The sequence below is a fragment of the Tigriopus californicus genome, chromosome 3 (assembly GCF_007210705.1).
Source record: "Tigriopus californicus strain San Diego chromosome 3, Tcal_SD_v2.1, whole genome shotgun sequence".
NCBI classification, from domain to species: domain Eukaryota; kingdom Metazoa; phylum Arthropoda; class Copepoda; order Harpacticoida; family Harpacticidae; genus Tigriopus; species Tigriopus californicus.
Genome location: NC_081442.1, coordinates 12,718,312 through 12,733,380, shown reverse-complemented (window position 1 = coordinate 12,733,380; position 15,069 = coordinate 12,718,312). Strand labels below are relative to the sequence as shown.

Genomic DNA, 15,069 nt, shown 5'->3' with positions numbered 1-15,069 from the left:
TATTAACAATTCATTTCTGATTGATAACTGATGATTAAATGAAAGGAGCTACGACGTCCTCTGAGATCCATCGTAGGGGAAATCTGGAGTTTTTTTTAGGATTTTGGCAGTCATCAAGTCTACAGTACATAAGACATCTGAGGACATTGCTTTGAAATTTACTTATAGGTACACTGGTCTGAACGATTTTTCCCTTTTGCGCAGATTATGATGCAGATCAGATTCCAATTGTGATTGATTCTGAATCTGCCACCAAAAAGTCATATTGCAGCAACATTTTTGGATGAATTATTGACTTGAACATCTGAAGTGTTGACCTTGAAAATGAAAATTTCCGTTCAGATTGTAATATCCGCCTCCTGCGCCTCTTAACTTTGACACGGATTGCTTGTGCATTTTTGGTTGTCCGCACCTTCAACCAATGACAGTCTTTGTTTACATTTAGCTTACATTTGATGACGCAAGGCCGCCGAACCCTAATTAATTAATTGATCAAATCAAACAGAGTCAATCTGAACCCTTTTTTAAAACCGATTCTTTCCTTTCTTTGGGCTAAGTGAAGGTGAATAGAAAGATATTTTTCTTTAACATTGTAAAGACATTATCACTTCATGCAAGACAATTACCCAAATAATGAGTAGTACCAATCCCCGTTGCAAGTTCCATGTTTAATTTTCCAACCTAGACATTTCCCATCTCAGACTAAGTGGCTGCAAACGACCGCTCTTTGACCCCGGCCATGAGGTTTTGCACCAATTTGAATGAGCTGGTTCCCCCAAAACAAGGCTTGCCCACGACAATGCACGAACTGGGCGAATCCAAAGTGTCCGTCTTTCCGCTCAAAGTGGCGTGTCTCAGAAACCCGATGGCCGTTTCGAAGGTCATCTGTTGCAAGGGCGACGGGTTATTTTCGATTCCGATGCGGTTAAACGGCTTGTAGGACCCATCAAAGGTCATGTAATCCGCGATCAAGGTCAGATGACGCGGGTTGACCACAATCCCGTAAGCTTTGAACACGTTCACGATCTCTGAGACGATGGTGCGATTGGCCGATTCAATCCCGTAATACCTTTGAAACGAAGAGATTAATATTAGAATTTAATATAATTGTTGTCAGTAGAATATAAGGACACTAATGATTGGCGTTGCAGAAATCTAGCAAGTAAGATGGTGAGCCTCAAAAGAGGTTTCTCTTTGCAAAGTCATAGCGACATCTAAAGCTTTATCTTTTCTTTTCTTCTTACTTCTAGAGACACTCTCACATATGGTCGTCATCGCTAAAAACGCTTCAGGGATGTTACCAAGTTTCATAAGGATGCATTTGGAAACTCTGACTTTGAACTTGAGCAATTTGACTTAGACCACTGGAATATGGACGGGCACGCTCAAGTTCAAAATGAACAACTCTGGTGTGATTGCTCATGCTCATACCTGTTATTCTAGTGGTCAGATATATATCAATCATGTTGTAGTCAATGAACGGCTAGGCCGGTATCTCATTAATCCCATCATGGCGGTAGGTAGGATCCCGGCTTGCTAATGCCCTTTGCTATTGCTTCCCCTCACTGCCAGAGTAGACTTTCATACACTTTGCTTTAAGAGTGCATCACTTTTGATGAAGTCATTTAATCGCGCTGAAATTTGAAAACCATACCCCTGGTGACGTCGGGCCAGTTTCAATTGTGAAAAAGAATGCAATGCATTGTCTTGAATCGAGGTTGCTAATTTTGAACTTGGGCGTCCCCGTTCACGCTCCAGTGGTTCATGCATTAACGAAAATATGCAATTGCCCCAACTCTTCACGAATTGCGTCGTAATCGATCAATAATACGTATTTTTCCGTTTTAAGGTTATTTTTGTTGTCATTTCACACGCTAACGATATAGCCATTTCTGAAGAAATGAATGTGTTGCTGCGACCTGCTCGAGCATTACGAGCTGAAATTTCAAGTAGTATTGTTCATTGATTGAAACAGGAAATGCCCAAATGTATTTGAATACTGTCCTTGTATTAATGTGAAAGCTCATTTCAATCGCCTTTAGCGCCCTTTTGAGATGACCATGAATTCATATCTTGTCACTATTATCCTCTCCCTCAAACAATGGTGCTCACAAACAAGAAGAGTAGGGAGCCAAATATGTTGGTGTGCCTCTTCATTTTTTTTGGTTGACAATTTGTTGGGGGGGTACGTTTCTTTTGATTTGTGTGCCATTTGTGTTTTAAGTGTGTTCTTCAAAAAATTGGCGTACTACTGCTTCTTGTTTATCGAGCGCTGATTTCTATCTCACCCAAAACGATTTGATAAAGAAAGGCAATATTTGTAGGGATTTTGACTTTTTGGCAATTTTTTTAACTCAAGCTATGCATGTTATAATCAAAGGATGTGTATAAACCCATTTTTAGGACTTAGGTTTAAGGGACCCTAAACCCAATTTTAGGGTCAATTGCACTGACCTAGAGGCTTAACGTGCTTTTTGAGAGCATCTTCAAGCCTTCGAGAATCCAGGCTAGTAACAATGACGTCAAACTATCTTCTTTCTCGGGCTCTTAAATTGTTCAATTTGTTGCCCTCAAATATTTTTAGGGACTGCATATGTAGGTGTTGATCTAGTAGCAGGATTTAAGTCAGACTTCGACAAGTTTTTGACTAAAATTCCTGATCAACCATATATTCAAGGGCCAGCCAGATCTGCCAACTCTAAATCATTGTTGGTTCAAGTATTATAGGAATGTAAACTCAAGTAAAATTGTCACTGTTTTCCGTCTTGAACTGCTGGGGATCCAATTCCCAGTGGCGGAAAGGAAGTCCGCAAACAAGGGAGATCGACGCATTGAAACTTATGATTAAAACTTATTAAAATTATGACCATATTTTTAGCAGATGTGCAGAATTTTGAAGTACGTGTAACTCTTTATCCATTATATCGTGTAAAAATATCCACAAGTTTGAGATTAACTATTTTGACATTACTTAGGCAAACGACCATTGAACATTCATTGGTTTGGAACCACGCAAAACCGACTATTCGCGGTCTAATGTTCACACCCTCACCATTCGTTACAAATTGAGACTCTTTGGTATCTTCTCCACGTAAAAATCGAGTTCTAACAAGTGATTCGACAAAACATCGTAAAATCATGAAAATCAACAGTGCAACCGACTAAAAACCGCTTGCTTTTGAGTTCGAAACTCACCTGGCCATGTCATGGATGTTGTTGCAAGCCAATCGTTTGAGGTCCAGCAAATGATCTCGTTCAAACATGGCCTCGATGTTCACGCCCTCCGTGGTCAAACAGGGTTCACTCTTGTCGTTCTTGACCAGGAACGCCCTGGAAATGTGCTTGACCTCGTGAATGATGGCCTTCTCGGCGGCCTTCTTTACTACGTTGGACATGTCCATGGACTTGCGTTGGATATCAAAGGCTAAGGTTAACTGACACCATAACTCCTTTTCCGTATCGTATGAATAATTCACCACTGATGCCAAGCCTAAAAGATAATGGTTGAAATTATTGAGCTTCATTGCAATTCATCGAAAGTAACTGAGGATTTTCGAGCAATATTACAAGATATTAAAAAGTTATTTGAAAACTGAAGTATTTGGTGACAACTCATCAAAACTTGTTATTTTTGCACGGTTTTCAAAGAAACAGACAAAAACTAAAAGTCGGCTTTTTAAGATTAATTTATCAATGGGGCACCCCCGCATGGTTTCGTGAGTGCATATTTTGAGATGCGATTTGTACCCAGTTGCACCTACTACGAGTATCAGATAGTTTCGTGAATGCACATTTCGAAATGCGACTGGGTACACTTTAGAATTGTCGCATTTCAAAATTTGCGTTCACGAAACCACGGGGGGTGCCCCATTGAACCATGTCGCCAATTTGCTCTTGTAAGGTTAATTGAATTCCCAGTAGTTAATATTTCAACTTCTTAGAAAATATAATAAAACAAATCAACTATTCTGATCAATAGAGACTCATTATTAATCATTTTAAGAGCTTTAGACCCCGCACTTCATATCAATTTGCTTTGCCAAAAAATTTCATTGGAAAATGCACAGGACTCACAAAAAATGAAGCATTGTAAAGAGGGCAGAGTTCCTTACACCAAAAAGCTAGAAAAGACCAGGTTCAAAACGAATTAATTTTAACTCATCGCATTAAGCTTCAAAATTCACATTTACTATGAGAACATGTGGAAAGGAAAAAGTCAAGTTTTAGGATAGATTGGAACAAATGCGTTGGTCGAGTTTACTTTCTAGAATGGGATTATTTTTTTTATAGATAATTTCGGATTATGATGATTATTTATAATACCCCCAAAAATGGAGAAAGAGTTGCTAGTTTAATTACTTTCTTTTGGGAGTCTCCTTTGATAATTGATCAATAATGGATAATAATATTTTGAGACTTTACCAGTGGGTTTGGATTGTTGGAGAATATAGTTGCGTCGCTTAATGGCCTCATCCTTGCCCATATTTAGCTCCTCCAAGTCCTCGGTTTTAATCATGGACTCATCCGATTCTTCCGCCATGTCTTCAAACCCATCATCCACAGCATCCCTACAAGAATACATGAGTCACTATTTCTTCCCCAAAACATATGCTTTCTGAACTTACATTGTGGTCGGAAAGGTGGGCAAAGACCTATTGCTATTCGGTTTGGAGGCCAAGTCACCATCCGGATCCTCATCCTCGAGGATGTCATCCAACTCATTGGCCAGGGACTTGACCATGAGCTCCTCGTCCTCACTCAAGCCCTCTTCATGGTCACCGTCCATTTGGCGAGATTTCTTCCGGGCATCGGTGGCATCTGCATCATCGGGCAGGTCCTCCTCATCCGATGAGGCGTGTCCTTCGCCCACACCTTCTCTCTCCAAGGCATCCACATTCCGCTCGACATCATCATTCTTCTTGTCCTTGGAACCGGGCGCTTCGGCGCCAGACTCGACCGTGATCTTCTTGTCCTTGATAATGGCCGTCATCACGGGCATGAACACCTTGAACACGAATTTCCGCTCAAAGTAGGCCAGGATCTTGTTGGGAGTGGTCAAGAATCGGTCCTTGTAGGCTTTACGAGGTAGGAACTCGAACCGGAGGGTGATAATGCGTTGTCGCTTGCCCTGGAGTTTGATGCTTTCCGTGACATGAACGTTCTCCAAGACGTCCTTGAGCGTGACACGGTTCAGACTGATACGGAGAGCATCGCGTTGCTTGTCTGATACCTCCGAATGAAAGGGGATGGTCATGCTCGGAGTTTTGATATTGGCAGAGGCAACCTATTATAAAGTTTTAATAAAAGCAAAATCAAGAATTAAATTGAAGCTTAGTGATGAGATCATTGGTTGGTCTTAAGTTGTGCAAGTACAAGGTAGAATTTCTAGCGCCAAAACTTCAAGGTACCCAAAACTCTGACTTGATCTCCAACTTTGAACAATCAGACCGACCTTCAATATCGATGTTAATTAGTGAAGCATTTAGACACGGAAAAGTCACATCTTACGATCATTGATGTGATTGGATTATTTTTTGTTGCCGTTTGAAAACGGGAAAAAGTAAAGCCGGGGGGGAAAAAACCCTAATAACGAGTAATTGTTTTAGGTCACTACCATCGGTACATCATTTTGAGTTGTAGGAACGAATTGGCGTAACCTCGTTACTTTTAACTTCATTCTTTACCGCATCTTATATCTTACCATGAGAATTTCTCTCAATCTCGGGATTCCCAAAGTGACGTTCATCTCTCCTCGTCCAGCGAAATGGAAAGTATTCAGGGTCATCTGAGTGGACGGCTCGCCCACGGACTGAGCGGCGAGCACGCCCACGGGCTCGCCCGGTTCCACCATAGCGTGCATGGCTTTCAAGTACATCATATCCCGGAATTGGACCGTGTCGAAACGCGTCGAGTCCTTCTTACTCAAGTAGGTCTCGATCATGTCATCCAAGGCTTCGGTGACGGAGCCGAAATTGGAATCGGGTCGGTATCCGTGGACCACCGGGTCCGGACAGATGGGGGCCTTTTTGTGATAGGGTCGTCGCTCTTCGTCACTCATGGACCGCCATTCGTCCAAGAGGAAGTCGTCGAGCTTCGATCGGCCGAACTTCGACTGGATTTGGGCGAGCTCGTGGTGTTCACCTCCTCGTTTGCGGCAAAAGCGGAGGAATCCGGAGTCCCGATAGTCTTTGGCACCGTGTTTGATCTTCCATTTGATCATCTTTCGCTTGGCATGGTCCAGATCGTCCACATCGGTGTATTTCTGGGCCAGATCGATGGCCTTGGGATCGAGGATGGAGGCCTTGTTGTTGTGGAGGAAGTCCAGTTGATCCGATCTCAAGTACTGAGCCTTGCACACGTCCATGGAGTCCTCTCCGTATTGGAATTGGACCACGGATCCGTCGCTGTCCCTCACCGTCATATCGTAGTTCACAACCAAACCTGGCACGAATGAAATTGTTCGTTTGTGGTCAGGTTCATAACACTTATTTCTTTATTAGTATATTTCTACTGCTCTTATTTCTAGTACTACTATCTTTCGGAACTTGAAACTTTGCCCGGAAAAAGTTGATTTCCTATTTAAAACCGGCGTGACATGTCATATTATTTACTTGATTAGAGTATGTGAGCGATAATTATTGTGAATCGCATTGGTAAATGTTGTACTATGACGACGTTAAGCATTTTGGATGAATGACTATCGGGCTATTTTTTGAGCATCGCATAAGGGCAAACATATTCAGAATTCAGATTCAGTTCAATTGAAAATTGTCAGAAAAATTGGCGCAAGATATGAAATTCTCGCCAATATTTAATTAACATACGGTAGAAATGTTACAACTATGCAAGCTTTAATCTAAGCACCCTCAATTTCCCAACTACCGGATGTTTGCTTGTAAATACGATTCGATCATCCTAAAAACATACCATGAACCATTGCAAAATGAACTAAAGTCGAGAGTGGAAATTTCAAAATCAACTCATCGCAGTGCGGTCTTATAGTCCCACTTACGCCGCACGAAATATGTTTTACGTTCTGCACTCCAGAGGGCGCTTTGTCGCTCAGCCTCTACCAAATACGAAGGGCCAATTGGGACAATTCCTTTTTTTATTGAATTGTAATGCATTTGTGTTGCTTTTGGCTGATTCTATCAAAATCTTATTTATGATTAGTGCCTTAGGTCACATAATGTCCGGAAAAGAAATTGCGCTCAAGGCAAGGCATGAGCAGTTTATTTAGCAATCTACCGTACCTCTTTCCGTTTTCTTTGGGCCGTGTGACGTTGCAAATGAGGGCCCTTATTCAAATGAGACTGACCCCAGGATGCTACGACTATGCAGGCATTTCAAGTTTCAACCCAATCAAAATTGCCCTCTTAAGGGCGGGCCAGTACATAACAAGGCATAGAGTAATTAAAAAGCCCCCCGTTCTGGTAATTGATTGGGGAAGAGGGCTATTTCATTCAATCTGTGCCCGGTTATGTCCTACGCTTTGAGAGGCACAACTTTTGATCCAATTGTTTGATTGAGCTGACAATTGAAATCTTGTAGTCTGTTTAATATGTAGGACAAACACTGCGTTCACTCGCTTCCAACATCTTAACTTTAGACCCTAGCTCTCCTGTTCATATTCCGGTGGTTCATGAAATTGACCATCTGAAAGCCTTCTAAATAAGACTCACCTTCGAGTAGTTTGACGAGACATCTTTGGAGGTATCCGGACCGACTGGTCTTCACAGCAGTATCAATGAGACCTTCTCGTCCAGCCATACAATGGAAGAAGAACTCTTGAGGTCGGATTCCGCTCATGAATCGCCCGTCGATGAATCCACCCGCACGGGGTTGGGTATCGTAGGCCTTGAAACTGGGCAACGATTTACCCGAGATCATGATGGGCGGTCGTTTGCCCTCCAACTCGATCTGTCCCAAGAGACACGAGATCTGCATGGTGTTCACGGTGGACCCCTTGGCTCCAGCTTGTACCATCAATTGGAGGTTATTGTCCGGAAACCTCTTGATCAGACCCCGGGGGAGGCAGGCGCCATTGATGTCATTGGTTGCGGGAGCGAGTTTGTCCTTGAAGCCACGGTCAATATCAAGTCGGCGTTTGGGAATGACTCGGGTCTCACGGTGGTATTGCTCTAGTTTAGCTCTGAGCTCCTCCTCGTCGATCTCTGACGGGTCTTCGAACTTGAGGTTGACGCCATTGGCCGCCATTTGATTGCCCATCTTTTTGGTGGCGGCCATGATGGCTTCACGCTTCTGATTGGCTTGGCTCGTGACGAGGATATCCCGTACACCCAAGGTGAAGCCTTCGGTATGGAGGAAATTGGTGAAGATCTTGGAGAAGGCCGAGAGCAACTTGCCAGAGTAGGTTCCTCCGTACAACTCGAAGAACACGTGGACCAAACTGTATTGGGTTGTTCCATACTGGTTCTTGTCCAAGATTCCTATCAAAAAAAAAAAACAAAAAAAAACGCATTAAAAAATTGGCATTACCATACACATCAAGCTGTCTGTGTATCTTACCCGAAAGAAATTCTCCTTGTCGAAAGATGACCTCTGATTCCGACATGGTTGTGTTGTCATCGGTCTTATTGTCGGGCAAGGGCCCACCCGCGGTCCAAGGTCTGGCCTTGACCTTGGACCACTCATTGGTCTTGATTTTGGCACTAGACAACAATGTAGGAGGAGCCTTGTCTTTGGGCACCAGATTCAAAATGATCGTGGAAACGATCTGCTTGCCAGACCACAACTGTTCAGGTTTGATGATGGTCGGGGGTAGAGTTTTGATCTTCCCGGGATGATCCACCAAAGCGCTGAACACGTGTTGCATGTAGTCGGCACGATTGAAGAATCGTCCACGTATGGTCATCTTGACGCCAGCGATGATGTGATCCTGGATGAGACCTTGTAGAGGCGTGCCATCCTTGGGTACGAGGTACTGCTTGCACACATTGGCGATCTCATAGGCCTCGGCCCGAGCCACTTCATTTTGCGGGAAATGAGCATTCATCTCGTCACCGTCGAAATCGGCGTTGTAGGATTTGCAAATGGCGTAGTGAAGACGCATCACTTTTTCGCCTTTCAAGACTCGAGCACTAAAACAAATTAAGATTTTAGTAATCTTAAAATTATCTGGCATACTAATTCATAGCTCCTAAACAAGGCTAAAATGGGTTGTCTTGAGAAGCAAACTTTGGGAAGGTTTGAATGAAAAAAGATGCTTTTTTGAAGTTTAGCAGGTTCTTAAACATAGAAGAGCTTCATCAAACCATGTTTAGAAATTTAAAAAAAATAAAAAAATGATCAAAATGATCTGGCATAACTGATGAATTCAACGCTATGGTGGATGTAAATCCCATTCTCACAATGTCATCAATATATAGAGCCCTAACAATAACAAAAGTAATGAATATATTGATTCTACTTTGCCTTGACATTGACACCTTAATCATTGGACTTTAATTTATGACTTGCTTTTCTGTTAACTGAAGCTTGACTACGGTTCAAAGGAGTTTTTTTAATAGCTATATTCGTCACACAATGAGGTTAAAAATCTGTCAACACCTTAAAAAATGGATCCTGTACCGCTAGGTTACTTCGGTTAGTAAAAGTAGTATAAATTAGGGCAACAAGGCCACTTAAAGTTGACACAGAGTTTGCCATCCCTCGTAAATGCATGTAGCACCATTTACCTAGTTCAGGGTCTGGTGCTCTCAACAATCCTCATTGCTTTAAAAATAGCATTTATTATGATAACATAATATTGAAGTTACTATCAACAATAACTTCAAATTTGGAAGCTCTCTCGTGACCCCCAAGAGGCCCAACTGAGACATTTCATCAATAACTTGTTCATTCAAAAATACCACTATACCACGAGCCACCTGCAAAACCCTTCAAAGTAGTCTTCTTCATCCACACTCATGTCCTTATCATGATAGTCTAAACTAAGCTTCAAAAACATTTCATTCCTCTGGAATGAGAAGATCCACATTGAAGGTGTCTTACCGGTGTGACATGATACTGGGTTTGTGAAGCGTAGGTTGTCGATTGAGCAGCATGGCATCCCCGTTGATGAGATGCCGATAGACATATTTGGTGGCCTCTTCACCGTGACTTCCGGGCGTCAGAAGCGTCTTGGCCAAGGCCTCACGTTGAACCTTATTGGTGGGATCGATGACCTTCCGATAGCCATTCTCGTTCTCCACAAACACGGCTCCGGGGTGGACATCCGGTCCATTGACCACCATGTCCCGGAGCTCCTCCACATTCCAATGGGTGACGGGCACTTTGTAGGTGAGTTGCTTGGCAAACACCTCCGGCAATCCGATCTCGTCGATGCAGATATTGGGATCAGGTGTGATGACGGTTCGAGCCGCATAATTGACCCGCTTGCCCATCATGTGCATGCGGAAGATGCCCTCTTTCCGTTCGATCAATTGCTTGAAGCCCCAACCCACTTTTTGCATGGAGCCGGACTTCATCTCCTTGTCCAAAACGTGATCCACGCAACCCTGGAATTGAGCAAGAGCACCCATTGATTTTGGTCCTTATGGGAATATCAACTCAGATGCCAAACAGTAAGAAAAGAAAGAGGAGAATCTGTACCACAATCATGGGTCAGAAAGATAGTTTTGCTCGTCCAATTGATGGCAATAAAATAATCTCCAAAAACTAGTGGCTCTACCGAAAACCACCTAAATGTGGAGGAATATCATTCATTTGCTGTAAAAAAAAACCTCATCCGAGATTGGTACTCTCTGTTCGGTTTGAGCCCCCAAACTCTACTTACGTCTTGTCAAACTATGCTGGTATCAACGACTCCCGGTGTATTCTTTTCCAACATGTTGGAACAACTATATTTTAACAAATGACATTAAAATTACAAGCCTACCTAATTCCTTGCGGGGATGGACCCAATATTTGACGGAAACAATCACAAAATCTTATATAACCAACTGTAACATAACTAACTGCTTTTCCTGTTCCTAATTCCTTTCTTTCAGTAACTCAGACATCCTAGTGAACCAAGTTAAGCTTGGGATCTTTGGCGTAGGTACGGGAACATCCCAGGTTGGAAGCCTTTGTTACCGGACCAACAGTCTCAACTAGTCAAGGTGGCCCATGAAAACAAACCACATGGTTTATGGGTCAACCTAGGGATCTCATACATTTTACTATTCATTCTATTTTATTTTTCCCGCTTTGTACTTATCTATCTTTAATTTTATCCAGAGACCCTAAATAAAACATCATCATCAACATCAGCAAAGCTGAACAATAGTGTGCTTGAAAAAATCAGTATCCTTCACCTGCAGCTCTTTCCAGACACTGTCCAATTTCAGTTCCAAGGACACCCCTCGGATTGATTTGATCATGTCCTTGGTCTCCGCACTCAGGGATTCCAAGTCCTGTCCCCGTAACAATTGCAGCACCTGCTTCATGACCGTCACGGATTCCACCACATACTGCAAACCCGTACTCTGCGGGTGAATATTGAGCGAGCCGCCCATGAATTGACAGGGCCGGGATTTGGGGGGAGGCACCGCCAACACGTCCACGAAAAACACGTCCGTAGGATATTTGGCAGTGCTGGTGCGCAACATGGGATACAGATAGGACAACACTTCGGAATCATGAATCCAGAGCTCACGGAAATGCCTCTTGAGCTCCTCAGCATTCAACTCGGTCTTTTCCTTCTCACCCGAGCCTTTCTTGACCTTGGCAGCAGGGACCCCCTCTTCTTCTTCTCCAACCCTTTTAAAGCCTTCAAAGATGAACCTACGAAACAAAGGAACAAATGTTAGCAAAATATCTCTTGCTCCAGTTGGATGTGCGGATCTCACCGAGATTTGTAATGAACGATCCTGAAGGTCATGGCCGAGCAATGCGGGCATCGCTTTCGACCTCCGGCTTGAGATTTGAGGAATGCCTTGCGATATTGCTTCTGCAAGTCCTCAACGCTCCGGGTGCTCTTATCTTGAAGCGTGATCATGGCTTTGGATTGGACGAGTTCGTCGTCGAAAAAGTCACGAAGTTTATGGACTACGGCTTCGGTGGCGGCACGATCGACCTTGGCTTTACGTCGAGGTTTGTCATCCACTTGGGAGAAGTCCTCCTCGTGGATCACACCCACTTCGGAGGCTTTTTGCGCCGCGATGATGAGTCCTTGCGCCAAGAGCTTTTGTCGGACCAGGAACAACTCCTTGACATAGTCGGCTACACTGAACTTGTGACAGGCGACGCAAGATAACTTGAGGGTCTGGAGGATGGTTGAGTAGAATAGGGGGTTGCACACGGGCAAGGGCAACTCAATGTGCCCAATATGACCTGTTGGGAGAGATAGGGATCATGACTTTCAACGCCCGATGAATAGGCATGGCTTGAACTGTTTTAATAGTGACTATCATCTACTGGCCAACAGGTAGGGTGTGGTTCGCTTTTTTTTGGACATTTTTTTTCCTCCCCATATCAGGAGGATCACAATTCATACACTTTCAACTTCTGGGAAAATTTTATGAAACACAGGTCATTGGTGATGCTAGCTACCCAGATTTCTCGAAAGCAGGATGGGCAATAACTTTGGACAAGTGGACAAAAATGTCCAAAAGTAAAATTAGTTAAGAGACAAAAACATGTCGACTTGAAATAATGAATTACTCATTACATTAACCCACACAGTTAATGATGATGATGATCTCTTTTGAAAAGTGAAAAAACGAAGCCAATAGAAATCACTAATTCTATATTTAGTGGCCGGTGTGTGATCACTGATCAGTAGGGGTCAGAAAGATAACTATTGAAGTTAAATGAAGTTTTTAACAATTTTGGTCATTTTTGGGCACAAAAAACTACTTCCTGAATTGTAACCATATATCAACCTAAAATCGAGGATTGCTGGGAAAATTGAACGGGTTTGGTCCTTTTTAGGGGAAAATTAGGAGAAACACAGGATTTGTGTTAAAACATCCGGGCCAATGTTTGTCCCAGCTCGAAGATGTGTTTGACATAAAACCTCTAGCTTTCATTAACAGGAAGTGTTGAGCACATACAGTAGTCATGCCCATACAAGAGTGTCATACTGCCATGATCTAATCTTAACCTGAAGGCTTTTGCCACGAAAACAATGTTCTAAAATGCAAATGAGAGCAGGCTTGATGCCAGAACCAATACTAAGGGCCGGTTGAAGACCGGCACAAGGCCCAGGAAAGTGAATGAGCTTTTCAGTGTCCATTTTCAAACCGTTGGTTAGAGAATTTCATTCAAGAACATCCCTTTATAACAGACCCGACCCAGCGCAGAGATCTGGGATTGCACCGAGCCCAAACCAAGAACCAGAAGATTGTGAAAAATGTTTATAAAACATTTTTGGAACTTAATTACTACAACAATACTTGAATGTCCAAACAAAACGAAACTGTTTTCACCTTTTTCAAACCTATTTTGGCTGATTTTCGTAACTTAAAAACAACTATTTCGACCAAAATACCACATTATTTTTCCTACCCCTAGTGATCAGGTTGGGGCAAGTTCTTTAATGACCATACCTGCCAGATCAACTCTTTTTTAACGCCTAACCACATCCATCGCATTTGATGAGCCACGGGTTTCAAAGGCTAGCTACAATGCTTGGGTAGCTGACACCTACCCCCAGCCCGCCCCCAGACAGCAGACCAAACTCTCTCTGCCCTCGTGTGTGGGAGGGGTGCCAACCATAACCCATGATCCTGGAACGAGTGAGATGAGCCACACCTGGGGACTTACCCGGACAATGTTCGCAAGTCAGAAGACACGTGGCGCAGATCTGATCAGCTCGATCCGTAAATGGGCCCATCCGCAAATCATACAAACCACCTGCCGAAAAAAATCGGAACGCAATTCAACCCAATATCGAGATGGGCGTGGGGCGTGGGATATGGGACATGACCTGTGGGACTTACCGGGGACGGGATGAGCCAGGGCGTTGAAACTGACGGGTGAGGTGATGGCGCAGGCGCTCAAAGACCGGATCTCGTCCTGATCGTACAAGCCAAAAGTCACGCTCTGCGGAAAGTCGTGCAACGCATCCGGGTTACTACGACCCAAATCGCGCAAGCGACGGAAATGGGAATGGGCCATGCTGGATGATTACTGGCACGGTCTACGGGTTGCCGTGGGACCAGGGATGGTTTCCTCCCAGCCCGACCACTCAGATCAGGTCCACACTCAGCCTCAACTCGAAATTTAGCCCGTGGTGGGATAGCTCGACAGTTTCAAAGTTCAGAACTTTGGCCACACGTTGTTGGGTTGACCCATGTGTTGTTGACATAACAACCGAGAAAGAATCGCCCAACCTCGAAGGTCAGGGTCGCTTTCGCCGCCGGGAGACTGTTTTGATAGTTAGCCCAACAAGTGTACTATCGATTAAACATTTCATCATCCCCCATGGACGATCCATCAAATGCAGCGGAAACTTTGTATTAAAGCGAATCCACCGCCCCAGAATAACAAACACATTAGCCTCTTTTTATTTTCCAGCGTTTTCGAGGTTGCGAGAGTGTCTTCCTGGCTGACGTCGGCGTTGGTTGAACCTGCCAATCGCCGTTCGTCTCTCTTCTCTTAAGTCAATTCCGACAGACTTTATAGTTGCCAGATGGCACTTTTAGGTGCCACATTTGGTCAAAATTCTTTTTCAATGACAAGGCGTTTCCATGTCTCTTTGCCTTTCAGCAGTGGCATTTTTTCGAGGGAATGTAATTTCCATGGCATCTTGCTTTTCAAAAGTGATGTTTTAAAGGAATAGCATTTCCTTAGCATATTCCGTTTCAAGGTTGGCATTTTACCAATGGCATGGCATTCTTATGGCACACCAATAAGATATCAAAATAAAGTTGCGAAAACAAATTTACCATCTTTTTCAAACAAATGACTAGGTACAATAATTAGAAACAACTTTCTCTTTTTGTCAGATATAAGCTGAATGTGAGCGTCGCAAGCAAACAAGTTTTTGCAGGATTTGCCTTTTGATCATTTGTCAGCCATAGCGTAGACGAATGGTGGAATACGTTGATTGCTGCTAACATG

General features: G+C 43.4%; 1 protein-coding gene across 1 annotated transcript; it reads right to left on the bottom strand.

The window, feature by feature from the left end:
* Positions 1 to 649: 649 nt before the first annotated feature.
* Positions 650 to 14,271, bottom strand: LOC131877967 (DNA-directed RNA polymerase I subunit RPA1-like). Its single transcript, XM_059223823.1, has 12 exons — positions 13,947 to 14,271; positions 13,771 to 13,860; positions 11,853 to 12,336; positions 11,319 to 11,787; positions 10,015 to 10,520; positions 8,530 to 9,101; positions 7,683 to 8,450; positions 5,702 to 6,441; positions 4,626 to 5,284; positions 4,423 to 4,568; positions 3,196 to 3,490; positions 650 to 1,069 (listed from the first exon to the last, which is right to left on the bottom strand). The coding sequence occupies exons 1-12, from the start codon at positions 14,122 to 14,124 to the stop codon at positions 703 to 705; spliced, it is 5,274 nt and encodes a 1,757-aa protein (XP_059079806.1). The 5' UTR covers positions 14,125 to 14,271; the 3' UTR covers positions 650 to 702.
* Between the last annotated feature and the right edge of the window lie 798 nt (positions 14,272 to 15,069).